Source organism: Aulonocara sp. 'chitande type north' Nkhata Bay, linkage group LG2 (assembly GCF_057382095.1).
Source record: "Aulonocara sp. 'chitande type north' Nkhata Bay isolate Kocher_YH1m ecotype deep benthic linkage group LG2, A_spYH_male_GT1.1, whole genome shotgun sequence".
Classification (NCBI taxonomy): domain Eukaryota; kingdom Metazoa; phylum Chordata; class Actinopteri; order Cichliformes; family Cichlidae; genus Aulonocara; species Aulonocara sp. 'chitande type north' Nkhata Bay.
The window spans coordinates 18,048,100-18,074,904 of NC_141345.1; the positions used below are offsets into that span (position 1 = coordinate 18,048,100).

Below are 26,805 nucleotides of genomic sequence, written 5' to 3' on the forward strand. Positions count from 1 at the left end.
GGGGGAGGAGGCACAAAAGACGTTCCTGGCTTGTCCCTATACACCAGCCCTCCATCTTTCCACTGACTCATGGCACACAAATGAAAACAGACTTTAAAGGAGAAGATGAAAAACACTCTTTACTTAACGCCAAGTGCTTTACCAGGGGACCCTGCGCAAACACTGTTGTGCTGTCAGAGAAATGGACTACCGTTAAGCTTGCAAATAGATGTGCTTCACACACAACGCATGAGAGCTATGCAGTAGAATATATGGAGAAAGCTTAAACCAGTTTGTGGCCTTTATGTGTGCCCTGTGCAAGTCGCAAAACCCAAATTAACACCCTGCCACTCAAAAAAATTCTAATTTTTCGAAACATACGAGGGCTCTTAAAAGACCTGACATGCAAACAATACATTTCATTGTTGGTAGTAAAACCCAACGAACCACTCCTAAGGACTGGGAGCTCTTTGACAATGTTTATAACAGACCTCAAAAAGCAGCTGAAGTCCACCAGATGTTGAGGCAGGACGGGGCCCGGCGAAGCCCCCCCAGGCAGAATGAGGTCAGGTACGAGATCACGTTTCTGGAAGCTCAAAGCTACAAGGGGGGGGGGGCAACAAAGATTCTGATATACCTGTTGGGCCTTACGAAACTGGACACCCAACAGAGGCGTTGGGAAGAGAAGCACTCACTGCCGACTGTCAAAAGGAGCGGAAAGACTAAACCTTGGGGTACAATGCTTTAATGGTTCTCAGTCATGGATGGCTCAGTCTGTTCACGACGATGTGCACCGAATGGGTCGATAAATCAAAGCTACTTGCTGTTTCAGTCATTCACAATATTTCAACCACTGGCGCGCCGTCTCGCATTCCCACATAACGAGTAATTTTTCTGCCCACAAAGCACACACTGACCAAATGATTTGCAGCCATCACTTAGCAAAGCATTCGATCCTTTTATGTGTATGTTTTTTATCACGCTCCTTTACCCGGCCTCAACCAGAAGAACATCTGCCGCTGTCTCCTTCATCTTTTCAAAACCTATTTTTATCGTGGTGCAAACTTATCAAGTTCACAAAGCTATGTCGAGCAGCCAAAAATCTGACTATTGCTTTTTTTGGGGGATGTTTACGCAAGAAAAACAAGAGAGCTTTTTGATCTCAAACAATATAATTTATATGAAAATAAATCCAAGAGTGAGCAGCGCACAAGGAGAGAGAATGGGTAAATATTAGGAAACCTATTAAGCTAACTGCAGTTTGGAAAGTTGAGCTAAGTGACTGACTGCCATGTCAGTGGGAGTCTTGATGCAGGCCTTGGGAGTAATTAGCAAGGATTACAGCTCCTCTGGCCTGCACCCAGCACTGGGGTTTCAGCCCAAACACCCAGGCAAGTCCCTGGCTTCGCTCCCTCACAGCTTTCCCCAACCGCACAGGCCTCTGGTGGTCACACAAATCCTAATGACGATCATGACTATCAACACGGGGCATCAAGCCCGCTGGGGCTTCAGAGGAAATCAATTAACCTTGGTCGAGTTACACCTACATCTTAACCACACTCCACGCTACGTGGTGAGATGACTTGAGTGAGTGATTGGAGACACGATGCAACAGGCAAGGAGGTGGGGGGTGTCACACTCCACCCCTGCAGTTTGAGATCAGCGCTAGCGACCCTGTACCACACTCCTCACAGCTGGCCGGGTGTCACCAAGTGGTCAGCAAAACGGCAGCTCAAATATCAGGACAAAAAAAGTGGCAGAAGCAGCAGCTTAGAAGCCTGGAGTCAACTGGCAGAGACAGGCTGAGGTGGTGAGGGAGTAGCTGTGATAAAACAACCCAAAAGCATACAGAGCAGGTATTCAAGTGATCTGACAGCACACCAAAACTAGCCTAAAGTGCTTGTCTTGATACACAGACAACATTTTTGTGTGTTTCAGAGCAGATACTTCCTCAGCTTGTGGGTTTAAAAGCATCATTTCATGTCAAAGCCAAATTTTTAAACATATTTTCATACTGGGAGACGTCTTACTGGTGCCTCCCTAACCATCAGAAGCGTGTGCAAAGCTATAACAAGAAATGTGGCTTACTTTTGGCGTTCACATAATCAAACCCTTTCAGGTCAAGTGAACAACAGTGGTAAAAGGAGACTAGACAGGAGCTAGGTGGGCTGCAAGGCAGGAAAGTGCCAGTGAACCACTTCTGACTGAAGAAAAAGACTGACTGAAGAGAAAGAACAGGAAGGGGAGAAAAGGGAAAGACTAGCAGTGAAACAAAACCTCCCAGAGGAGCTGCAAAACAGCGAGCGGTGGGAGAAGAAAATGATCTGATGTGTCAGTCGGGAGAGAAGAGGCACAGTCGACTCTTTCGTTTTTTTTTCTTTTTAAACAGCGAGCAAACAGGATGTGTTAACAAGGAGGGTTTTTTTTCTTTTTTTTTGGGGGGGGGGGGGGGGGGGGGTGTCATCTCTCTCAAATCAAAATACGGAAAACCGCAAGGCCAGATCAGGATTCCCCACAGTTTGCATGAGGGCAAGAGCCGCCAAATGATACAGTTGTGTTCAACTGTGGCCTGCAGTGCCAAAAATGTACTGTGAGGCGCTTGTTTAAAACCTTGTATTGTGCTTGACAGGCACGTGCACTCAGAGGGATTTACTAAGCGGAGCAGGCTAGATGTCGACTTGTACACGGCCTATATGGCCAACCGAGGATGATTCACATGCATCCAGTTGCCTCCCTGGATTCAATGAGCCTGTGTCACACATTCCCAACCACTCTCTGGCTCCCGTCTAGCCCACCACTTGTGGATATTCAAGTGGACTCGGGTACAAAACTGTCCTGTCAGTCAAATCTCTCCCTTTCTCTGCATGCCTCAGTCAGTCCCTCCAGTGCTCTCTTTGTTGCCGTGTGTTCCCAGCTCCGGGACTCCTGTGTGCAGGTCTTGGTGGTCCGGTGTGGAATGTGGTGAGGAGGGGGGAGGCAGGCCGGCCCAAAAAGGGGGTAATCAATTGTTCCCACACAGAGCATCCACCCCCCACTGATCTGTCGCTCACTTGGCCATTTGGGGGTTGTGGGGACCAAAGCAAAGGATGCAAAGCGTTGGAATTAAGGACGTCGAGTCAACGCGCACACACACAGCTATTGAACTGATGCTACACTTGCAGCATACTAAATGAGCATAAGAGACAAACTTAATATTCCAGAGTTGTTGAAGGTGGTTCTTACCCAAAGACTAAAACAGGCCTGAATTCCCAAGATCCACGCAACAACAAAACCAGGTACTTTCGTCAGCACTCCCAAGCCGCTTCTGTGCTCAGCCTGAATATTTTTATACACTGTGATATGCTGATGTGCTTAGGAACGGGATACCATGAGAACCCCTGATCTCAGAGCTGCCACACCGCGATAGCAGGAAACTGATAAGAGCTGGCAGGCACCTGTAGCCACCCTCCCTTCCTCCTTTGGCCCCATCTGGGTGCTCAAACTCACAGCCGGGATAACACTTCCCCCCCAAACCCCTCACCGATTCACAAGACCTCATCCTCATGATATATAAACTCAATTATCCCCAAGGCGAGTCAAACAGTAAGGCAAAAGATGTTACAAATTCACTGCAGACAGCAATATTATGACTGCATTTGATCAGCAGCAACCAAAAGCTGCTGTCATGAACTTGAGCCCACATGATTTGGAACTCTTGTGTTCAGCATCAACGATTAGTCACAAATACAGAAGATCTTTACATCCTCATGCAACCAAATGAAGGCAACACACGTCAGTAATGAAGCCGGATGAATGCAATTCATTTTACAAATATTAGCCTTAACTAAGCAGGGTTAATATTCGGGGGGGGGGGGGGGGGGGGGGACTTCAATGCAGGACTGTTTATGTAATCCCAACCTGCACACATTTTCAAACTAATCATTCACATATTAATGTTTACGCAGCTTATTCCTCCTGGGGCAAAACAGCACACTTAACATAAGGTTTTTATTAGACTCACACCTAGATAGGTGTATAATGCATTTAAATTACTTTTTAGGCTCACCAAGTCTAGATCCAAGCAAGAATGTGGCTTTAAAGAGCTATAAGTGGTTCTTCGTAAATGCTATGAGTCAGACTTAGATGTGTGAATTTTCTGTTGGCTGTAACCACACCTATGGGTGGGCCTACAGACAGTTACTTGATTGGCACACCACCTGAATCCATCTGATCCCTCCATACCCGATTTAAAAATATATATAAATAAATAACTGAGACTTAAAAACATGTACTTCTCTAATGTACCATTCAGAAAAGAACAAATGAAGCATTTCACAGCAAATGCATCTTTCAAAGGATGCAGCCTGCAGTTCCATATGTGAGACCCGAAAGCCAAATAGCTATGTATTTATACGGCCTGCCTGAGCTTCTTCTGCCATGGGAGGAAAAACCTTTAATTAAGTAGACTACATTTCAATCAGTTGGGGACCTACAATATTCTCAAAGTAAACAAAAAAACATGTTGCCTCTGGGGGGGAAGGGTCTGAAAATCTAACAAAGCAAAGATTAAGGATTAAAAAAAAGAACATTAAGACAAACACCTCCTTCTTAGCTAATGATGCTAATGTAAACTTGCTGTGAGCCGCCTTGTCTTCACTCCCAGCCTGCAGAGCCTCAAACAAAATTTCGTGTTTCACATTTGTTTTAATGTTTCACATTTTGCAGCCATGCCACAGAATATTTGTTGCATAGCCAATTTTCTTTGAATTCGCCCTTCCCTGCGTCATTGCCAACTAGCATCCAGACCACAATATAAAATATGTGTTCTGATTTTTTAACAATGTTTTCTAACAATGTTTAGAAAAATCCAACTTCCTATGTCTTACATTTTAAAACCAATTAATTCATTAACTCAATGTCTTGTGTCCCTGTGGGACCCTTGATGTTGCATTCCTCCAACTCTTTGCCATGCAAGAGATGCAAGGTCGGTTTCTACAAGCATTTTTGATGTTTGGACTGGTAACACTTTGCTATGAGAAGTCAGGTTTGTTGACTTTTGGCAATGCACACTGTGGCATGTGATTTTAACCATAGAAGACAAAAGTATAAGCAGGAACCTTTATTTTTTAGGGGGTGGGTGGGTGTTATATTTGACAGTGCCAACAAAACTTTTGCACTGACGTTTCCCACAGTTTCTTTTTCTTGGAAGCAATAACACTTTATAAAACTGTGGAAGTGATTCTTAATGACAACACTTGCCAGTTGGTTTTACGAGTCTGACCTTGAGACACTTGATGGGTTCGTTATTGGTTAATTATTACAAGCGCAAAATGCTGGGGCACTACTCTAGTGAGCAGAGCCACTCCAATATTGGTTGTTGCACCATAAAAACTTGCAGACCGTGTGTGTGCGCCACAGTTTCCTGCTCTTATCTTATCTGCAGAATGTCGCTGCAGCAGCACAACCTGCCATTTCCCCAAACTGTAATGATGTGGGGCGTGCTGCCACCAGCTAAGGGAGGGGGGTAGCCCTTACAATGTGAGACTGCAGAATGTCTCGAGCTTACTGAGAGGCCAACGCACTGAGGTCATGCACGCCTTAAGTTTCAGCCATAATGCACTGAGCTGATTATGAGCAGAGGATGTTCCGCGCACTGAAAGGAGGGAAAACGACCCTCCTTTCTTTGAACTCTGCTATTGTCTCATACCTGAAGCATGATATGAAGCCTGACAGCCAGAGTAAATCAAAACAGATTTACCCCCCCCACTCTTTTAAATGAAGCGTGAAGTCTGACCCTGCTTTGGGTAGCCTTTGACATGGCCCAAACCACTAAAGAGATGGTCCTGTTACAGCTTTGCAGGAAATGCTGTTAACAATTTATCACAGTATCAAATACAACTGTAAAGGGAACTAAACTATTATTAGCAGATATAGTCAGACAGCAAAACCACCATTTACATCCTGTGCGATTACCAGCATTATTTATCTGTCATCATTAAGGGAGTAAATTGAATTTATTTCCCATTTCAGTGAAGTATCCAACCACGGGACATAAACAAATCATCATCCATAAGACAGGAACCTTGGAAATGGGGCTTGAACTGTTTTCACGTGAGTGGTAAACGACTGATACTATGGGATCAGAAAGGAATTTACCGAGTGAGCCTGCTCTTCCTCTGCACCACTTAATTCTGTCTACAGCAAAGCAGGGTTTCCATTTCAGTTTTACGGCATTAAAACATCTTTACTGAATCTCAAGTCTGGCTTCAGCTCAGGCTGACAGTAATTTTAATGGCAACAAACATTCATATCTCCGTGCTGCCAACAATAACACAAGATACTTGCGGTTACAAAAGGCAAGTTTTGAATCCCACCAATAGAGATTGAAAATGTGACGTCACTCAGGGGTAAACCCGCAAAGAATTCTGGGAACTCGTGGCAAGAGGTACTAGCGCACGCAGGCTTTCAATTGAAATCAGTTACACAGCGATAAAAAGAAACAAAAAAATGGCAAGAAGCTGTTGTATTATTAACTGCAATAGCCGGTCGCATGACAGCCACGGAAAGCCGACGGGTAAAGAGATCGGTTGTTATTGGATTACGTCGTTGAAGAGAAATTGTTCGAGCCATGTTTCCGAAGTAACAAAGAGGCGACGGGTGGCCTGGATTGCAGCCATTCAAAGACAAAATAGTAAATTGTCCTGACACAATATTGCGTTTCGCTTCTGTTATTGCCATGGTACACTGACAAAAACATATACTTTTATTCACAGGATAAAATAGTTGTTTTGTATCACTAATTGCCCAGTGCGATTACAGCATACAATATTATTGTCACTGCTACATTTCTGTGATGGGTACCAGAAATTATTTCTACTACTAATTAATTACCATTGAGCTCAAAGGTCCTATTAATAAACGGTTAACAAATGTGTATTTATGACGACGATTTGTGAGACTGGTAAACTTATGATATGTACGATGGTCTTTACTTTCTACACGGTGCATTTCAAGGTCCTGTACCCATCCGTCGGTAAACTGTACCTGGGCTTGTTGCAGTGACCTGAAGTTACTAAACTTCACGAACCGTATGATTATAAATATGAGCGTGGTGAAAGTTGGGCAGCACGCTAACGTATTTTGTCCCTCTGTGTGCTCGTAAGGATCTAACACTTTCACTGGTTTGATTTTTTTTCCTCGTATCTTTTCTTTGACTTTTCATTAAGTCTGTCTTTGTACGGACCGGCATTGTTCTCCTTCGTTTTGTACATACCTTTTTGGGGGACAAAGAAAAAGCAAGAATTTATTGGAACCGAAGAATGGACGTTTGCGGTGCTGCAAATGCTTGCATTTGATGTAGGTACATGGATTGTTTTGCCACGAGTTACCGGCATGCAATGCGCGAAAGTCACGTGGTCTGTCAATCTCTATAAGACTCATATTCCACGAAACTGATTTGTGATGCACATATCGGAGGACGTAAACATTTCAAGAACTTGTCCTGTGACAACTGGCTGAGATTGTGCATCATTTTTAAAGCATGTCAACTTTGCCACACAGTAATAGTAAAACAGTTGCTTTATTCAGATTCAGTGTGGTGTGTGTGTGTGTGTGGGGGGGGGGGGGGGGGGGGTCTCTATCATCTCAGTCTCTATCAGCGACAAAAAGCCGCTCATTGAGGTCAGCCCTGCCTAAAAACCCAGACATACACCAACAAACTATTGTAAGGAAAAGCCACATGTGTGTATGTAGCACACAAACCTGGACAAGCTTTCATTCACATCCTTTCAAACCCAGGGATGCAAGACAATAAAATCTGACCGAGACAGACGTGTTGCGGTACTCCTAATGACATTTACTATCACAAAGACAGAAGCAAAAACCCCACACAAACCTTATTTAAAAAAGACTGAGACTTGTGTGAAACTTGGGATCAAATTTCTGTCTCTTTGACAGCTACACCCAACTCAAATTCTAATGAGCCATTGTGGCCCCAAAATAAAAAAGCTGATCTGAACATCCTCTTAGTATGCAAACGAGAACTCATAAAGGGCTTTATGATAATAAAGAGAACATATGCACATTGGCTCACGTAGTCAGATGGAATAATGCTGTGAGCACTTCGCCAAAAACAGTTATCCAAGTTGTAAAAATAGCTTTTCTGCTAATTAAGCTCTTTATGAGGGCCAAAACCTACATATGTATTTTTTTCCCAAGTGGGAAACAAGACCTAAGCTTCCCCCCAGATGACTTACTTCTATACTGTCATACACCATGCTGAAGCCACTCCAAAACTGGCAAACCTAACTTCACCAAATGTTGCGTATTTATTTTAAGTGCCATTAAAATTAAAAGGAAATGAGTGGCAGTGAGGGGTGGGTGAAAGTATGCAGGGCACATAGGAATTTCAACCCCCCAACCCCTCCCCTTGTTGCCCTCAAGGATTTACTGTAAACGCCCCCACCCCCCTCCTTCAAGGAAAGTTTCCATTGCTTGGGCTTATCTCATGATTAGCATCATTGATTTGCCTTTTTGCCTCTCTGATTATTAACATGTCTGCTTCCATTATTACTTAGCACTCTGCATCCTGTGACTGGTCTGGAGGTGGATTTGGGAGATAAACAAATAAAAAAATAATAATTCAGCCAAGCCTGGAGAGAAAGAAAAATCCATAAGCTCTTTTTTCCATAATGCAGAGGAATGCTTACTAAATCGCTGCCGGCGGCCTGTGCTTCACAGCCATGGGGGTCTCTACTGAGGAAGCTTGGAAATAAACATGGGCCTGGGTTCTTTCTGTGTGGAACAGAGCCTGTGTGTTGATTATAGCTCTTTATTGTTATGAATTACCTACAAGTATTTCCTAAATGATGACTCTGTTTACACACTGGAGCAGTGAAGTGTTGCCAGCAGCACTAAGCCAGAAGAATGCATTCCCAAATGTTTCATTGCTACTTAATAATTGAGGAAAAACACAGACCAAAAGAAAATGAAAAAAGCAGCATGTCAGTATGATTAACAACGCCTCTATATCAAATCTGGAATAAGCACTAAATGTCCATTTACAAAAGTGACCGTTTAATCATTTGCTGTAGAGGTTGTTATTTGTGGCAGTGTCAAAAAGCAGTTAGGTAGTTTTTGGCTAAAATGGAAAACATGGGTGTGATTAAAAGATGTCTAAATGTCAGGTTTGGATTGAAATATTGGAGTTAATTTCACAGATTTGAAGCTAAACTCTCTTCAAGCTAACTTTGCTAGCTTAAAAAGTTCTCTTAGCTAGGACCACCCGGAAACCTCTGCAAGACCCACCGGGGGTCCCCGCTCCCTACTTTAGAACCCATTGGGTTTTAAGGTTAAACTTGAGATATATTTGTATATACACATATAAATAAAAATGGGTCTCACCGTTGACTCCTTTGCCGGGGACGTCGTTAACGTTGAAGCCTTTGGAGCTGTAGGCAGCACGAACTTCATTACAGTTGTTCAACTTTTGCTCCTCAGTCCCCGACACCACAGCCACCGTCCACACGACACACAGCGCCAACAAACTCTTCATTTTGGGCCAGGCGAAGACAGAAAAATAAGAAGCCTAACAGCGAAAACCGCAAAAATGTTAAAGTCGCTCAGGTGTGAGTGTGTGCACGGCTAGGACAAAGTTTCAGCGTGTCCACGGTCGAGTTTCCTCATGGAGACGCGCTGATTTCTTCGGCTCAACAGATACTTCATTCACAGCAGCAGAGGCCGGGAGAGCAGAAAAGACACCGAAAAAACACCATTCACGTCGGACGTTTCACAACTACAGGTACGTGGGTTAAGTGTCGAGTTCCAGACTCAAATGAAAAACACACAAAGACGCGACAAAACAACGGGGTTAAAACATGAAAAAACTTTTTTTTTTCTTTGAGACTGAAAGCAACAATCACAGTCTCACTACTGCTTCAGAGTTTCGACGAAAAGTAAAAACCACGGGAGGAGAGCAGGCTGTGGAAAGTTATCGGGAAAAATTTGGGTTTCTTCAGTCTTCTTCTCTTTTCTTTTCCGAATCGGAGGAGGCCGAGGGTTTCAGTGGGAGAGGACGCTGGACCGCTTGCAGGTTGTACTGGGATCCAGATGCGAGCAGAAAAAGCCCTGGTGGACACCCAGGAGTGAGAGCAAGTTCCGGGGGACAAAGACCTGGAGATCAGGAACACCAGGGGTGGAGCGTGGAGCAGGGGCTTCCAACCAACCCAGGAGCTCTCTCCCACTTTAATGTTTAGACTGGAGGAAGCCGCGCTTGAAAATCAGGACTGGAGCTGAGGGTGGAGCTACACGGTGGCATAACATGTGGGTATGACCTATTACTGGCCCACATGACATAAAGAAAAGACTCATTTAGATATGCAAAAGTGCTCAAAATCACAGATCTCTTTCACAGAAGATCCAAGTCTGACCTCTGCTTTGAGCAGGGATTTCTTATCAGTTTTTTTTCTTTTTTGCTGTTAGTGTTGAGATAAGAGTAGATAAAAGTCCTTGGAGTCAAACAGGCTTACACACACAGTCTTAACAGATATTAGTGACAATAAACCATTTTTATCTCTGTTTCTAGGCCACCCCAAGGACTTGAATGATAACCAGGACATTTTGTAACCACATCTTATCCAAGGTGGGGAAACAGAGACCAGTGTGAAGTCTTTTAAGTCTTCACCCAGATGCTTTTATTTGAGTCCAGTACATTAGAGTTTGTTTAAAATGGGTGGGTGAAACCGTGGCCAGTGTTTCTGTAACAAGGAGTCAAAAAAAATGACAGGGCCCGCTCCTTACACAAACACGATCAGGCTGTCCTGTGTTAGCAATGGGGCAGCTGTGCTTCGCACATCCAGCTGCCTGTCATATAGTGCTGTAAACAACAGTAAGCAGCTTGCTGGAAGCATGGTAGCAGGCTGTAGAGGTGGACTGAGATTGCACTCGCATCTAATGGGAGATGTATAAATCAGTGAAAAGCAGATGCTCACTGAGATGAAATGAGGAAGAATGCTTTTTTTGTTTAGACAAAAAGCTGCTGGACATGCTTGAAATGATGCGTCCTCCTGTCATGTTTTAGTTTTTTAAGCTGCACTTTGTTGGCGTCTGTCTGCTGGTGTTGTCATGCTGTTCTTTGCCTCTGACCTTTGTCCATCTCGCAACGCCGGCAAGAAAAGAGGAAAGAAAAAAACAATCTGAGTTTATTTAGGCAAGGCAAGGCAAGTTTATTTGTATAGCACAATTCAACAACAAGGTGATTCAAAGTGCTTTACAGAGACATTAGAAACAAGAACAAATAAAAAGCATGATTTAAAATTGATTAAAACAAGCAAATAAACTAACTAACTAATTAACAAACAAACAAACAAACAAACAAACAAAACAGTATATAAAATCAAAACAGATAAAATCAGAACAGTAGATAAAATCAGTAGTTAAATGTAAGTTTTGAAATTTAAGCTTAAAGTGTGGATTTGGTGCTTTATTCAAATGCAGCTGAGAACAGGTGAGTCTTCAACCTGGATTTAAATAAACTGAGTGTTTCAGCTGATCTGAGGCTTTCTGGGAGTTTGTTCCAGATATAAGGAGCATAAAAGCTGAATGCAGCTTCTCCGTGTCTGGTTCTGACTCTGGGAACTGATAAAAGACCGGATCCAGATGACCTGAGGGATCTGGATGGTTCATACTGGGTCAGGAGGTCATTGATGTATTTTGGTCCTAAACCATTCAGAGCTTTATAGGCCATTTAGCACTGAAAAGATTAAGCATGTGAAAAATTCAAAGTGTCAACCTCTTAAAACACCAGAACCGTCAAAAAAGGAGAAAAATAATTCAATTCACAATCAGAAGCTGCACTATTTGCTCATTTTCAGCAAGGATGAGGTGCACTACAGTCTTTTTTATGCCAAAAGTAGCATTGACAAGATTTTTGTACCCCCTGCATTTAAAAATGCCCGGACTTGTGCACATGTCCGTTGGTTTGGGGAGGGTGCGGGGGGGTTAGCGATCAGCAAAATGACATTCCTCCTTTTGTGTCCACATTCCTCAGGCGGCTCCACTCATTCTGTGTGACTGCGGCTGCTGCAGGGGAAGCCAGGGGCTGCTGAGGAGCAGGAGAAGGAGGAGGATGCTGGAGCTGTGTGTGCATGGGAGAGCGTGGGCCCAGCGCTCCTCTCAGCGGGCCAACAAAAGGTAAGAAAATGGTCCAGTGCCATGGTAATTAGACGTGAATGAGCTTTGAGCAACATGACATGTCTCGGGCCTTTCTCTGCAGCGAAGGAATTTCAACATCCAGCTTGGTAAAAATTGGACTGGACTTTGGGGGGTGGGCGGGGATGTGGCCGTGCACTTTTGAGCACCTGAATTACATTGTTATTTTAATTTATATGCAGTGTTTAATGACCCCTCTGGCTCGTGAAGGTACACAAGCCCGAACATCTTTGTGTGGCCATGAAAAAAGGGCTGAAATACATATTCATAGGGGAGTCAATCACTCAGGCAGAAAATGCAACAATTCCTAATAGTCAGCAATTCTCACTGTTCCTGCTGACTAACATCACATTGACCTTTCACTCTCATAATGCAGGCTGTTCCAACATTGCCCCAATATTACCCTAAGAAAACACATGGACTCTGCATCTCAATGGGCCTGTATGCCCATTCTCCAGCCTCACATTAGCATTCAGAGTATACTCCCCCCCTCCCCCTCCATCCCGGGCTAGCTGCTGCTCTCTCTGCAGCCGGCGTTTGCTCATCTCCTTATAATCAGCCTCCCGTTTACATCTTAAAAGCTGCAGCTCAGGAGAGAAAGGCACAGCTGGATAATAATGGCGTTTTTATCTAGCACTGCCGAGCAGAGGGTGTGTGGGTGTGAAACAGAGGTGGGACCAAGTCATTGTTTTACAAGTCTCAAGTAAGTCTCAAGTCTTTATCCTCAAGTCTCAAGTCAAGTCTCAAGTAATGTCAGGCAAGTCAGAGTCGAGTCTCAAGTCACTGGTGTAAAAGTCCAAGTAAAGTCACAAGTCTGAAATTTTGAATTTCAAGTCCTTTCGAGTCTTTAAAAAAAAAAACGAAAAAAGCATGTTGCAGTTATATGCTAAATGTAAATATTAGACCATGTAATTTTAAAATCTGTGTTTTTCTCAACACATGACAAAATAGTGAACTTAGAAAATATACACAAATTGTGAAATTGCACCTCTTTAAAATGCAGCTCAATTAAACCTAGCTCCAAGAATAATTTTCACCGACAGTTCTGAGATGTTATTCTTGGATGCGGTTGTAGGACCGGCTTTAAAATCGCATGACAAAAATATCATACATAAATAAATGATATTTTTTTTAAAATATCATTTAAAAAAAAAACTGCATCACCAACGTAGCCTGGAAAACATTTGCTAGTTAGATGAAGTCAGCTATCTCATCGTAGCATATTTATATGCATATTTATAATCATACGGTTCTTGGAGTGAGTGCATACACTCATGAAGTTTAGTAACTTCCGGTCACTGCAACAAGCCCAGGTACAGTTTACCGCCGGATGGGTGCAGGACCTTGAAATGCACCGTGTAGAAAGTAAAGACCATTGTACGTATCATAAGTTTACCAGTCTCACAAATCGTCGTCATAAATACACATTCGTTAACCGTTTATTAATAGGACCTTTGAGCTCAAGGGTAATTAATCAGTAGTGGAAATAATTTCTGGTAGCATCACAGAAATGTAGCAGTGACAATAATATTGTATGCTGTAATCGTACTGGACAATTAGTGATACAAAACAACTGTTTTATCCTGTGAATAAAAGTATATGTTTTTGTCAATGTACCATAATAACAGAAGCGAAACACAATATTGTGTCAGGACAATTCACTATTTATGCACAATAAACAAAGGAGCATAGCGCGACAATTTCTGTTCAGCGCCAGACTTGCTTGTAACCTATATCACTAATTATGTTAAGAAAAATGACGTATTAACTACAACAGCAGACTGACCTTTGTGGAAATGCTTGGAGCAGACTAACCTGTGAGCTGGAGGGTTCTGGGACGTTATATTTTGTCTTTGAATGGCTGCAATCCAGTCGCGTCTTTGTTACTTCGGAAACATGGCTCGAACAATTTCTCTTCAACGATGTAATCCGATAACAACCGATCTCTTTACCCGTCGGCTTCCCGTGGCTGTCATGCGACCGGCTATTGCAGTTAATAATACAACAGCTTCTTGACATTTTTGTGTTTCTTTTTATCGCTGTATAACTGATTTTAATTGAAAGCCTGCGTGCGCTAGTACCGCTTGCCACGAGTTCCCAGAATCCTTTGCGGTTCTACCCGTGAATGACGTCACATTTTCAATCTCTATATAATATGCATGTTAAATTTTATATTTGGGGTAAAATATCAAGTCTTTTCAAGTAAACCGGTTCAAGTCCAATTCAAGTCCCAAGTCATTGGTGTAAAAGTCCAAGTCAAGTCACAAGTCTTAGAACATTTTTTCAAGTCATGTCTAAAGTCATAAAATTAATGACTCGAGTCTGACTCGAGTCCAAGTCATGTGACTCGAGTCCACACCTCTGGTGTGAAAAGTTACAGCAGAGAATCGGGGACACAGAAATGGGATTTTGAAGTGCGTTTGCTGTGACAGGCGTGTTATCTGCGGAGCTGTGAGTGATTGGCCTTGTTAGGGAAGAAGACAGGCTTTAATAATGGAGACGAAACACAAACACTTGGGACTAATGAACCCTGGTTCACTGCTGGGTTGTGGATGAGTATAGCTACCTGGTTAAGTTAAGCTCAGGAGGTTAACAGACTGGGTCAATAGAGAGAAGCCCCACAGAGAGGGACAGCGAGGACAGTAGTTCATAATCTGCTGGGAGTGAAAAAATACAGATCCAAAGAAAAAACACATAATCCACGTGCTGCTTTAGGACTCAGAGCAACGAGTGCAGTCCAGAAACACATAAATTTCATGATTCATGACTCGCTTTGAAGTGGATCAGTAGCGAAAAGCACAGAAAGTAATATATATGCCTGGAACATTGTGTGTGCAATTTGTAATCGCAGCAGCGTGCCATCCATTTAATCCTTGTTTTTCATGGCATTTTAAGGATTATTCCATACCCAAAAAGCCAAATCTGTGAGTTGGAATCTTTCACTTCATGTTTTTGGGGTTGTTTTTCCACTTTCCTCCAACAACTTAGCATTGAGCTGTTGGTAGCTTTTAGTCCAAACATTTGCTCATTCTGCCATTACTCTCACGTAAAACAAGCCTGACAACCAAGTTAATCTGCAACTTAATTTTACTTAATTCATTCAGCCTGACACTACATCCATGTCAATCAGTTTATTCCTGGAAGGGGGTGTTTTCTTTTGCCTCAACTAATCACAAGTGAATGACTTTTGACCTGCCAACATAATGTTCAGTCAACAAAGAAGTCATGGGAGTGCTCGCCTGGAGCAGAAAGACACTTTTTAATGTTATTTGAGTTTATTAACAGTAGCAAACTAACATCCATCAAGTTCATCCATGCTTGTCCACACAGCAAGTGGTTCTTATATAGTGCTTTTCTACTCTACCTGACCACACCAAGCACTTTTTACATCTTGCTGCATTCTTTACCTATCTAACATTCACACACATTCATAGAAGCTAGAGTAGAACTGGAGGTTAGCATATTGTGACTGTGCAGACGGATGGAATAGCAAATCCATCAGATTCTTGGGTCTTAATGATAGAGCTGTGACACTAAAAAGTCTGCTAGCTTACACAGTCAGCATTTTTGCTAGCTCTACTTCTTATCCTTGTAGTAGCTCTATCCATTGTTCAAAGCACTTAAAGTGCCCACACATTCATTCAGCACTTTTTATACTAAACTAGTGTGTAGTACTTTTCCTGTTACACTCATACCACTGAAATATGCTTAGTGTTAGCAGCTAAGCATATTTCCACCCCCTTCGTGTCTTAAACTTCATTTCTTGCTTCATTGCTAAATGCTTAGCTGAATACGCTAATGCTAATTGTGATGCTAATATCTTAGCTTAAAAACACATTGCCACAGGCACAAAACATCAAAACAGATTGAGTTTATTTTACAATGTATTTTCCCCATCAACATTCAATTGAGAGAAAAACAAACACATCATTATTTCTTATGACTCCTAGGTGGGACACTGGCCAGGGGTCTTGTAACTGGCCATAGGAGACAAAAATCAGGTGGCGCTAGTCAAATAATTTAGGCCTGCACTTTGTTTAGGCATTCCACTGCCACCCTGGTAGTCGGCATGCTCGATCGCTGATATGACTTAGCTGTACACCTGTGCTTTTCCTGACATGACAAGTCAAACAGTGGGCCATGGGCAGACTCAGCACTTGCAGCTGTGGAGTCAGCTGTGTGGTAGCAGCAGCACCATGTTAAAAAACCAAACAAATGAAACAATAAGAATCTCACTTTTGCTTTTAACCCAAAAAGCACAGAAAAAAAGATTAAATACAGAGGCCATCCTTGGAAATGTATGAGACCAGTGCAACATAACAAAATTAATGTACACGTTTTTATACATATTTATATTTCACATTAATGATCGCTTTATGCACAGTGCTAAAGAGTAAGCTAGAAACTGCAGCAAGGCTTCACAATCTGGCCAATAATTAGTCCAGAAAAAACCAAAATGCCAGTATTGTAAATAAACACGTTAATGTAAACATGTCACCAACACAGAGAAACATACACCTGTACAGTTATCAGGCTGACTTTGGAGACTTATATTCGAATGATAGCCCTTGGATCCTTTTTTTTAAATTATAGGGCTGTTACTGTTTCTAAAAAAAAGTGCACCAGCTTTACAAAACAGAGCAAACAGTGATGGTGGGCGTGTGAAGGAAGCAGTCGGTAATAATTTAGCTATCACTACGACATAAACAATCAGAGAGAAGGGTGAGTAGTAGCAGAGCATTTTAAGGAACAGTGCATGTTTAAATAAGTGATTCATTGCATCATTCAGGGGGAAGGAGCTCACTAAAACTGACCAGATAAAGTCCAGCCCTGGCAGGAGGTCATGCTCTGCCACGAAGGAAAATGACAGCAGCTGATTTCGTCTTCTTCCAGTTTGTACCTGCTGGGCTGTGACTCAGTACAGACTGAGCGGGAGCATTTATTTATTTATTTTTTTAAAAGGCCCGTTGTGTGCTAGGTCCTTTATATGTCTAAAAATGAGTCTCTCCATCACTTTGTTACATTACATAAGAAGTGAGTGTGAGAACAGAGGTTAGGCAACAGGACGCAAAAGTTGAAATAACCATTGTGGCAGCGGACCAGTGGGCAACTTTCTTATTTACACAATGGCGTCTAATGTGCTTTAATAGGTTTGTTAAGAACACAGGTTGAACAGGTTCTTGTTCAGACAGATAAAGAGAAATGTAGCATTTTCTGTTGTTCATGCGTCCTCTGCTGAGCCACTAAACTTTATATCAGGAACAAGAATTCCAAAAAAAGGTTTGTCACATTCCACACATTTTGTACTGAATCCTAGAGGGAAGAGGTGATGGGAATGCATGGGTCAGTGGGGATAGACCGGGAACAGACTGAGCATCAAGGAGAGGATTGGAACTAGGTAGCTCCTCCACAGTGGAGCCGCGAGTGAGGAGACGCCTCCCATCCCAGCTGTAGCCAAACGAGGGGTTAACAGCTGCTCCTGGAAGGTGAAGTCATCCATTGCCAGGTTATCAGAAAGGTCTAAGGAGGGAGACAGACGGAGTCAGAGACGGAGGAGATGGACAGAAGATAATGAAGGAAGGTGAAAGAATGAAAAATATGAGCGAAGCAGGAAAAAGAAGAGGCAATTAGAAATAAAGGCTGCCACAAAAGCTGAAAAACACATGTCTGTCATCTTTCTGCATGATGTCTGACACAGCTGTAAAAACAATGTTACATTGGGAGAAACCCAAGCTGCTCATATAACCAGATGTTGCATGTTATTGTTGTAGACATGTGCTGAATCATACAGACATAAATTTTGCTGATAGCAAGTGCTGAAATGTGGTGAGATGCTGAAAAACAAAAAATTAAAGTGAAAAACCACAAAAGCCGCCTAAGGTCATGTCGAAAACTTAATGTGAATCATCTGTCACAATTTAACTGACATTTTAGTTAAAACAAGACTACGGCAACAACCCTTCATATTGTTGTTCTTCATATATACTGGTATTTTCCCTCACAACCATCTCTAGGGTTTACTGTAAACAGTAAAAAGGAGATAACACCCAGTGAGCAGCAGCTCTCTGGGTGTTCTGGGTGTCAGAGGAGAATGAGCAGACTGCTTCAGGCTGATAGGAAGTCAACAGTAACTCAAATATCCACTTGTTACAACCAAGGTATGCAGAAGGGCATCTCTGAACACAGAACACATCACAACACTTCAAGCAGAAGACCACACTGGTCTCACTTTCCTGTCATTTCCTGACAGGAAAACGAGGCTACAATTTACACAGATTCACAAAAACCAAACGATGAAAGGTTGGAAAAATGTTGTCGGTCTGATGAATCTCGATTAATGCTGTGATATTTGGATGGTAGGGTCAGAATTTGGTGTAAAGGACATGAACACATGGATCCATCCTGCCGTGTATCAACTGTTTATGTCAGTATCAGTACTCAGTTAGGTTCAGTATTTTCTGTTGGATTCTTCCAGCAGGATAATGCACATCATAAAAATCAAGTAATCTCAAACCGGTCTGTTGAACATGACAGTTAGCTCACTGTATCCAAATGGCCTTCACAGTCACTAGATCTCAGTTCAATAGAGCATCTTTTGGATGTGGTGGAATGGGAGATTTGCATCATGGATGTGCAGCTTAAAAAATTCTGCAGCAATTGTGTGAGGCTACCATGTCAAGATGGACCAAAATATCTGCGGCATAGAGTTTGAGTTGCTAATTCAGCTGTTTCTGCTGCTTCACACTTGGCAGCAAACTGTACAAGTGCAAGGTTGAGATTATCCATCTGCAAAATGCAGAGACGAAATCCTGCAGCCACCAAAGTGGAGACCTTCCGCCTCAGGACTTGAGAAATCGTCAGTATATTACGCCTTGGGAGTGAAAACGGGCTGGTCATCCGTCTGTGCTTTCTCTATGGGAGGCGTGCCAATGGGATGGACACAATCCTCAGATCGTTCCTTCTGCTGACCAACTATCCCCAGTTGAAGTCAGCACCAGTGTTACTAATTCTAGCCAAAAGAATAAAAACATACTTTTCATCAAATAAATCTACAGTGATGTTTTTTTCTCCCCTTTCTTCCAAAGGTAATTACTTATTATCTTCAAGGAAGTTGCATATTTCTACTTACTACATGTAAAAATGACTGAGTGCTTTACATGAGAAAAAAAGTTATATATAGCTTAAATATTCCTACCCAAAAAAGCAAAATGAGCCATCATCAGAAGCACATATGACAGTCATGTGAGTATAAAATGCATCTCAAAAATCTCATAAAATGGTTTAACTTTTACATGTTTACTAAATTTAATATATCCCAAAATTCTCTGCCACACAGAACAAACAATTGCTGTATTCAGACAGTCAATATTCAGTACTGTCAGAGAGAAATCACACAGATGAAGACACAGAATACAACCTGTAATTAGATTGTCTCATCAGTATCATGTGGCAACCAAATGAGCTGTAATGTTTTCCTCTCATCATTCTTCTTCTATGATTATGTTAACCTTCTGTCAAATGGTCTGCTCCCCCCCCCCTTTTTTTTTTTTTTTTTTTTTTTTTTACAGATCGTGAAATGTTATTATTGTGTATCAGTTACCATTTTAACCATCTGATATGCCCTTTTGGTTGTTTTGTTTTTTTACAAAGGTATATTGAAATGTAATCTCTCCCGTTATTGAGTGCTGCTTTGTTTTTCATTCAGCTTTTTGTTCTGGAAATGCAAACTTTTGTTTCCAGTAAGCAGAAAAAGGTGGAAAGTTGTCACCTTTTCTTATTGCTGCATTAACTCTTTCATGCAGACTGTGCATTTTTTCCCTTGAAGATGCACTGTCATTGCCAAGTAGCAGTTTTGTGCTCAGCACTGTATATGAACGTAGTGCTGATGAGAGCACAGGAAGTATGGTTGCTATGTTGTTGCTATGAGAATTCATACACACACACACACATATTATATATATATACGTATATACACACACATATATAAAGGAGAGAGTTGGCATATTTAGGAGAAAAACATTTGTGGAGATAAACTGGAATCTTTTTATTTATTTCATTATTTCTCATGTGAGATTAAAAATAAAATAATATAAAAAAAGAATATCTAGGTTCGTTTTGACCTTGAAAAAAGACTTTTTGTCCCTGCTGTTTTCTCAGTACCAGGGTGCCATCACAGGATTGTTGCCGCTGTATTTGTCATTGCTAAGCTAACCTGTATTTACATGTTTACTAGGGCAGAAACACATCTGTTAGCGGTTTAGCCTAGGAAATACCTGCTTACACACTTGAGCAACAATAAGTTACTGTGCTGTTATTGCTGTTAAATAAGTGATTAGGGTGAGGAAGTGATAGAAAGTATGCTATTAATTTTCATAATTTTTACAGGTCTGCAACCAAGCATAAATGTTTGAAAAAAAAAAAGTTAAAAAAAGAACAGATAACGCACCAGTGGGCAGTCAAGTGAAAAAGCCATCTGAGCCAGCGGGGATCAGTGTTCATTAACTGATGGATCCGGCTTCTAAAACACATCTGATGTGGCTTGGACCTTGGAGTCCATCAGAATCAGCTAACGCTCAGGGTTTATTGTATCACACATGCGCTGCGAGCGCACCAGGGATAATATGGAGAAAATTAGAGTTGTGCGAGGTTTATGCACTGTTTGCCTCTGGTGAAAGCTTCCATTTAAGGCATACTGTTATTTTTCACTTTCATCTCTCCCTCTGCAGATACTGTAATGATGCCCTGAGGCAACGCAGGTAACTCATTTGCTCCAATGGGGCTGCTTGGGGCTTAGTGTCACTATTTTGTGGATGTGAGTCAGAGAAAGATAATCTCTTTTCCTATTTTTCTCCATCTGTTTTGCGTGCTGCAGTGACTCCTTGGCTACCTGCTGCTCTGATGTTGCTTACTGCTCTCTTGCTGCACTGCATCCACATCTGTTTCCCCCCTGACACCGAGCAGATCACCCTCCCTTTGTGTGAAATATTCTGTGCTACTTTGTCTGGCAAAAAGCTGTGAGAAAGGCTGAAATATAAAGGGTGAGCTATTAGGGAGGCCAGGAGGATATCAGTAATAAAGCAGCAGTACAGTTAGGAATGCGAGCTATGAGTTGAGCCGCCCTCTGTTAAACCAGACACAAACACACACACATGTGCGCAGGTGGACTTCTGACATAGCTTCCTCCCACACACTCCTGATGGTTGTGCATACATTCTCATCCTGACACACACTCATACCGCACGGTCACATCTGAGCTCCTAAAAATAACACATTGCTCCTAATTGAATTAGCTGTCTCATCTGATCTGTGTACTGTTCCCCCTCACGGCAGCGATCCAGCAGGAGGAAGTGGCTGATCTGAGCCGCTGTGTGATCACAGGGAGCAGTCAGGAATCTGATGAAAGCTTCGCCCTGCTTTACTTGAGTAAAAACACAACAAACCGCCTAACTGTGTAGCGCCTCAGGCTCCTACACACTCAGGCACCATCTTGAACAGAGAAATACACTCCAGTTCAAGCATAAAAACGACTCCTAACTCAGCAGACAACTTACAAATAACCCGTTTCAAACTGCACCTTTAGCCACTTCGTTATTAGCAGCCTGTGGCAAAATCTTTTTTTTTTTTTTACATCAACAAGGTGATTCCCAAAGAGCTATTAGCTGACACCTTGGCATATCTTGACATTACGCACTTTGTGTCCTGAAGGAAATGAGAAGAAACCCTGACTAAGAGAGTCCTGGCTGTGTTGAAGAATAAACTTTCAAGCTCATTAGAATTGAATAAACTCTGTTGGCGCTTTACATATAGTCTACTTCCATGTATGTTTGCACACTTCCTATTGTTCTAGCAAAATGCAAAGAAATGAGTGGCTCAAGATTTTTGCACAGCACTGTAAATGCACTCCAGAGCTTCGAAATGCATCTCCTACAAATTTCTTTGCCGTTACGACATCATTTGAATGGCGGCCAGGGGACAATTGACTTTTTTTCCTCCTCCTGTGTCCTCTGACATGGCAGTGGGCAGGCATTCTCTGGGGCTCTGAAAGAACGATTTGTCACTGTCGACAGCGGCGCACTGTACTGCCGAGCCAATTAAGCTCAAGGTGCAATTTGATACAGCTTTTATATACACTGTGGGTAAGAGGGAGGGCAGGGTCTCGGGCGGGGTCTCGGGCGGGGGTGGTGGGGGGGCCGTTTGCATGCGCGTTTGCATTTGTGGAGTTGTGCGGGGATGATTGAGTGGGGTGTGTGCGCACGCCCGTCCCTATGTGTGGTTGTGAAAAAGCTGGAGACAAAGTGGGAGAGCATTGTGTTGGTGTTGCTTTACAGCGGCAATAATGCGAGTGAAAAAAAGGGAAAAATCTCAGGCTCTGAAAAAAATCCCTAAAGCCAGGGAGGGAGGGGAGAGAGAGGGCCTTTTCTTGCTAGTTTAAACACTTTGACATGAGCAGCACCACAGAGGGGCCTTGTTCTGCAGGATTTAAAAACAACCCAACGGGGACTGAACACTATGCAAACTTAGATCCCTTACACTCCTGCGCAGGGCTGGGACTAATAATATCCTGGTATAATTAGTGATGAACACCTGTGCCTGTGTGCAGCAAGTAAGTGAAAGTGACTGAGAGGAGAACACAGACACAAGTAATCCAGATTCTTTTCCCCCTTTTGAGGAGGAACCTGGACAGCGGACAGACAGGGACAATTAGGCAAATAGATGAATAACTCCTGGATATAAATAGAGCCACAGTCCAGACTGTGATTAATGTGACCAATGTGGGCCCTGGTGGCTTTCGGCAGAACACAGCCCCCCTCCTGCTCATCCATTCAGAGCCTCTGCAAAAAGACGCCACCTTGCTAGCGTACCCCTGCTACCTTTATCGTGGCCTTATGAGCTTGAGTTACGACCCAGGGGAGAGGTCAACAGTCCAACCATTGATTGGTAACGGTAAAGGCTCTGGGCTGCGAAGCAAGCACGGTAGTCACATGCAAGTTAACAAACGAGGTCGCATTCAGGGTTTAGCTTTATGTTTTCTTTAGTGACCGGTCCCTGGGAGGACAGACCAATATATCCAGGTGCTGCAGTATTTTAGCGTGGGAGCGGATGTTTGTTTGGATTCTCCTCACAGGTCAAACGGTGGCTGCAGTGTGTGTGTGTGCGTGCATGTGCATTAAGTGTGTCTGTTGTCTCTGTCTGTGCAAAAGGAGGACAGGGGGAAGACAGAGAGGGAGGGGAGTCTGGAGCGTTGTTTTCAGCAGCGCTCGGTGCCCGAGGCTCATCCTTTACGCTTTGCAGTTGTCACAACAAGCAAACTATGTAGAAAAATTGCAACGGCGAGCAGAGAGAGACGCATTTCCCAGCACAGGTGAAGAGTACAGGTTGGAGAAAAAATAAATAAATCACACGAAATGCTGTCGGTAAAAACGTTTTCTTAATTTAACTCATCTTAACGGAGTGGGTGCACACCAGTGGCTGAAGCGTTACTGTGAGAGTGTGTGCCTTCATGGTGCAGTACAGTTTATTCAGTACATGTGTGCTATGCACAAAGGCCTTTTTTGGTCAGATAAGTATGTGGAATGTTAAGTCTCCAAACACAGGTGCTTCTTATGAAATGGAGGAGATGGTTTAGATTGCTGCTACATTGGCAGACGATGTGTGCGCATAACACATCTAAGCTGCTCAAATTTGATCTGGGTTTTGAAGATTCAACAGATTAAGTGATATTTTGGTTTCCAAGATAAAGCAAATATTTTATCCCTTGTCCCATTGCAGCAGAGCAAACTACTCGCTTGGATATTAAACTCAGCAAATTTAGAAATTGAATGGCCAGCATGTATATATGTATGTGTGTGTGTGTGTGTGTGTAGTCTTCTTTCAGTAGCCGCCCTTACAGCTGCAAAGACATGGGTTCTATAAAAACATAATAGGAGCTGCTCATTCGTTTGGCTTATCTGGAAGAGATTAACTGATAAGACAGTGCACTGTGATTATCGGCTCCTTGGTCACATTCTCAAACTCCGACACTTGGCCAGGGCGCTGAGTCCTGGGACACTGCTTGACTGAGAGCTGGGAGTGAAATGAGGGAGCGGTCCGGGATGCCTCTGTCGATGGGCTGGGAATGTGACCGTCTGCCTCCACACCCACAGGCCGACCACAGAGGCGCTCGGAGAGGCTGGGAATGTCGGGCCAAGAAAAACGGGACGCCCAGAGGCGGCCCTGGCGCTGGCCTTTGCAACGGCGCTGCTCTCTGAGCTACTCCGGCCTCCCAACTTCCACAACTCTGTTATTCTAGACAGAGGGACCCTCCCACACAAAGGGCAAGAGAGCAAGACAGAGAGACACGATGCCAAAGAGGGCCGGGGACATGAAAACACAGATGATGGCGTTTTAATTGCTTTTGAAAAACAAAGGTGCACAATTGATTAAAAAATGCGAGAAGACGTTGCTTGAGTGAATCTGCAAAAGTTCCCCGTTGCTCCGATGGGAGAGGAATACACCCTCCTGTTGACCGGGGAAAACCGACCCATCACAGGCACTCTCTCAACTGCGGCTTGTGGAACAAATGCAAGTCAACAGTTATTAATTAACATGGTCAACGAAGGGCGGTGCTGTCACCGAGGGAATGACCAGCATGCTGCACCCATTACCCTCTCCCCTGCACCATCCAAATTAAATTTACTCCAGTGTATTTATAGTCTCCGCCTCCCGAAGCAGCTAATATGATCACAGAAAGGAGTAAAAGACCTAGCTTGAATAGAAATAAAAGCTTTGAGCAGGGACGTAAATTTTAACCGAGAATTCCTTGCAGTGCTGACGCTGCGAGGGCGGAAAGTGTGCGCACTAGCGAGAGAGGTAAAAACCATAACAAATCAAACATACAAAGAGTTGTCTGTGAAGGTTCTCAGTCATCCAGGTCATCGTAGTCAAAGGAGCTTGCAAAGAAAAGCGTTTGGACTTCTTTAAGTTGCTTGAAGACGTTTCACCTCTCATCCGAGACTTTCCACCATTTGACCTTAGAACTGAAGAAGCTTCTCGGACGAGAGGTGAAACGTCTTCAAGCAACTTAAAGAAGTCCAGACGCTTTTCTTTGCAAGCTCCTTTGAATACAAAGAGTTGATTCTGTACTCAGGGCGAAGAGCTCATTCAGGGCAGGGGGGGGGGGGGGGGAGCGCTTCTGTGTACAGAGAAGGGCTGTGAACCCTCTAAGAGGTCAGTCCTGAGGCGGGGTCAGAGGTTGGCAGGGTGCACCGTTTGAGACTGCTTCTGAAAAGACTGGACAATGGCAGTTCTTATTGGAACAAGCGAGAGACTGGCATAGAACGACAGAGACACGAGAGAGAGAATCAAGTTAGTGGGTAGCTGATGGGTCAGCATTTGACCCAAGGGGCATCCTGGGCCTCGTCCTGGTCAAGCTGCCTCCAACAAGCACATTTTTTGGATTCTGTCTTTATCTTCTTATAATAAAGGAAGCCGACAAAAACATGTTTACATTCTTTTCCTGGGTCCGGCAATCAGTAATGGAAATGGTGCTGGTAGATTCTGATATGTTTGTTGTTTAGATGTCCTCACTGACTAACCAGCCGAATTGTCCCCACATTCCTGTCATAGAAAAAAGCCAGACTACAAATACAGCCAGGAGTGACAACTTGGCTGGTCTGACTGCACACACAGAGAGCTCCTGCAGCGCAGTTTCACTATCTGTCTGAGCCCTTTTTAGTGGTTAGCCTGCGGTTTCCTGCAGCAGCTCCGAGTGTAGTGACAGCAGGACTGTTCACTGTGTCGTCGAGTTACTTTCACGAACAGCCTGGAAGGAGAGAGTGAGAGCAGGCCAGAGGGAGGGGAATGGATGGAGGGAAAATTTAAAAAACGCAGGTGAGATTAGAGGGTTAACGTGTGAATTGCAAACCTCCCAAACTCTCAGCCGAGCTTTTAAGACATTCCCCACAAAATGGCTTCTGTGTGTCACTGTGGCGGCGAGCAGCAGAGCTGCGGACCTCGAGAATGGTCCCGCTGTGTGCAGAGTGTTTGTGGACTGTGGCTGAGCTGATGGACACGACCCAGGAACAGGCCTGGAATCAATTTAGTGCGTCCAGAAAGTGCCTGTGAATGTAAATAAAGCTCTTGAGCAAACAAACGCTTTTCCAAGAGGCACACACAAACACGGAGAAATGCAAAAGGCCTACAAAATGAATCAAATGCTGGTGGGCCCCCTTCAAGTACATGATGAGAACCCAGCTCTGAGCCCTTGTATCCACATAAATTAAAACCAGGACTCTTCTTCCTGCCTTCTGGCTAATTTGGAGTGTTTTATCCCTGAACTGATCTGAGATAACACCATGACAGAAGCCCAACGACAACATCATCCCCCTGTTCCTCTCCCCCCTCTTTTTCTGCTCCATTTCCATCTTCCCCTCTTACTGCCACCTCATTCAGCTCAGGAACTGGGGACACACAAGGCCTTGTGATCAGCCCCAAGAAGAACAAGATTGGGAAACTATGACTCTTACTAGCCAAGCCTGTTTACACAGATGGTGGCAAGCTTCATTATTTTTGTGAGGGGTGTGGAAGGAGGAGGATTGGCTGAATTTACAGAGGTTGTTTATAAGCTCAAAGAGGGATGGACACGGAGAACATTGGGTCAGA

The 26,805-nt window shown here is 43.3% G+C and overlaps 2 protein-coding genes and 1 long non-coding RNA gene across 7 annotated transcripts in view; 1 reads left to right on the top strand and 2 right to left on the bottom strand.

The window, feature by feature from the left end:
• gpc4 (glypican 4) overlaps positions 1-10,208 on the bottom strand; it is a 32,560-nt gene extending 22,352 nt beyond the window's left edge. Inside the window, exon 1 of the mRNA XM_086306825.1 lies at positions 9,361-10,208. Coding sequence (XP_086162951.1) covers positions 9,361-9,511 — 151 coding nt within the window. The 5' untranslated portion in view covers positions 9,512-10,208. The remainder of the gene's footprint in view (positions 1-9,360) is intronic.
• LOC147337597 (uncharacterized) overlaps positions 9,398-26,805 on the top strand; it is a 39,071-nt gene continuing 21,663 nt past the window's right edge. Inside the window, exons 1-5 of one of the 5 annotated variants that reach the window (XR_015131077.1) lie at positions 9,398-9,757; positions 10,005-10,278; positions 12,005-12,147; positions 20,892-20,921; positions 21,038-21,243. This is a non-coding gene — a long non-coding RNA (uncharacterized LOC147337597). Of the gene's footprint in view, positions 9,758-10,004; positions 10,279-10,391; positions 10,598-12,004; positions 12,148-17,482; positions 17,951-20,891; positions 20,922-21,037; positions 21,244-26,805 lie in introns of those variants that run through there. The other 4 variants (XR_015131080.1, XR_015131079.1, XR_015131076.1 and 1 more) reach the window with 4 other exon arrangements.
• Positions 16,022-26,805, bottom strand: part of gpc3 (glypican 3) — a 128,028-nt gene continuing 117,244 nt past the window's right edge. Inside the window, exon 8 of the mRNA XM_086306813.1 lies at positions 16,022-17,685. Within this exon, the coding sequence (XP_086162939.1) occupies positions 17,510-17,685 (176 nt within the window). The 3' untranslated portion in view covers positions 16,022-17,509. The remainder of the gene's footprint in view (positions 17,686-26,805) is intronic.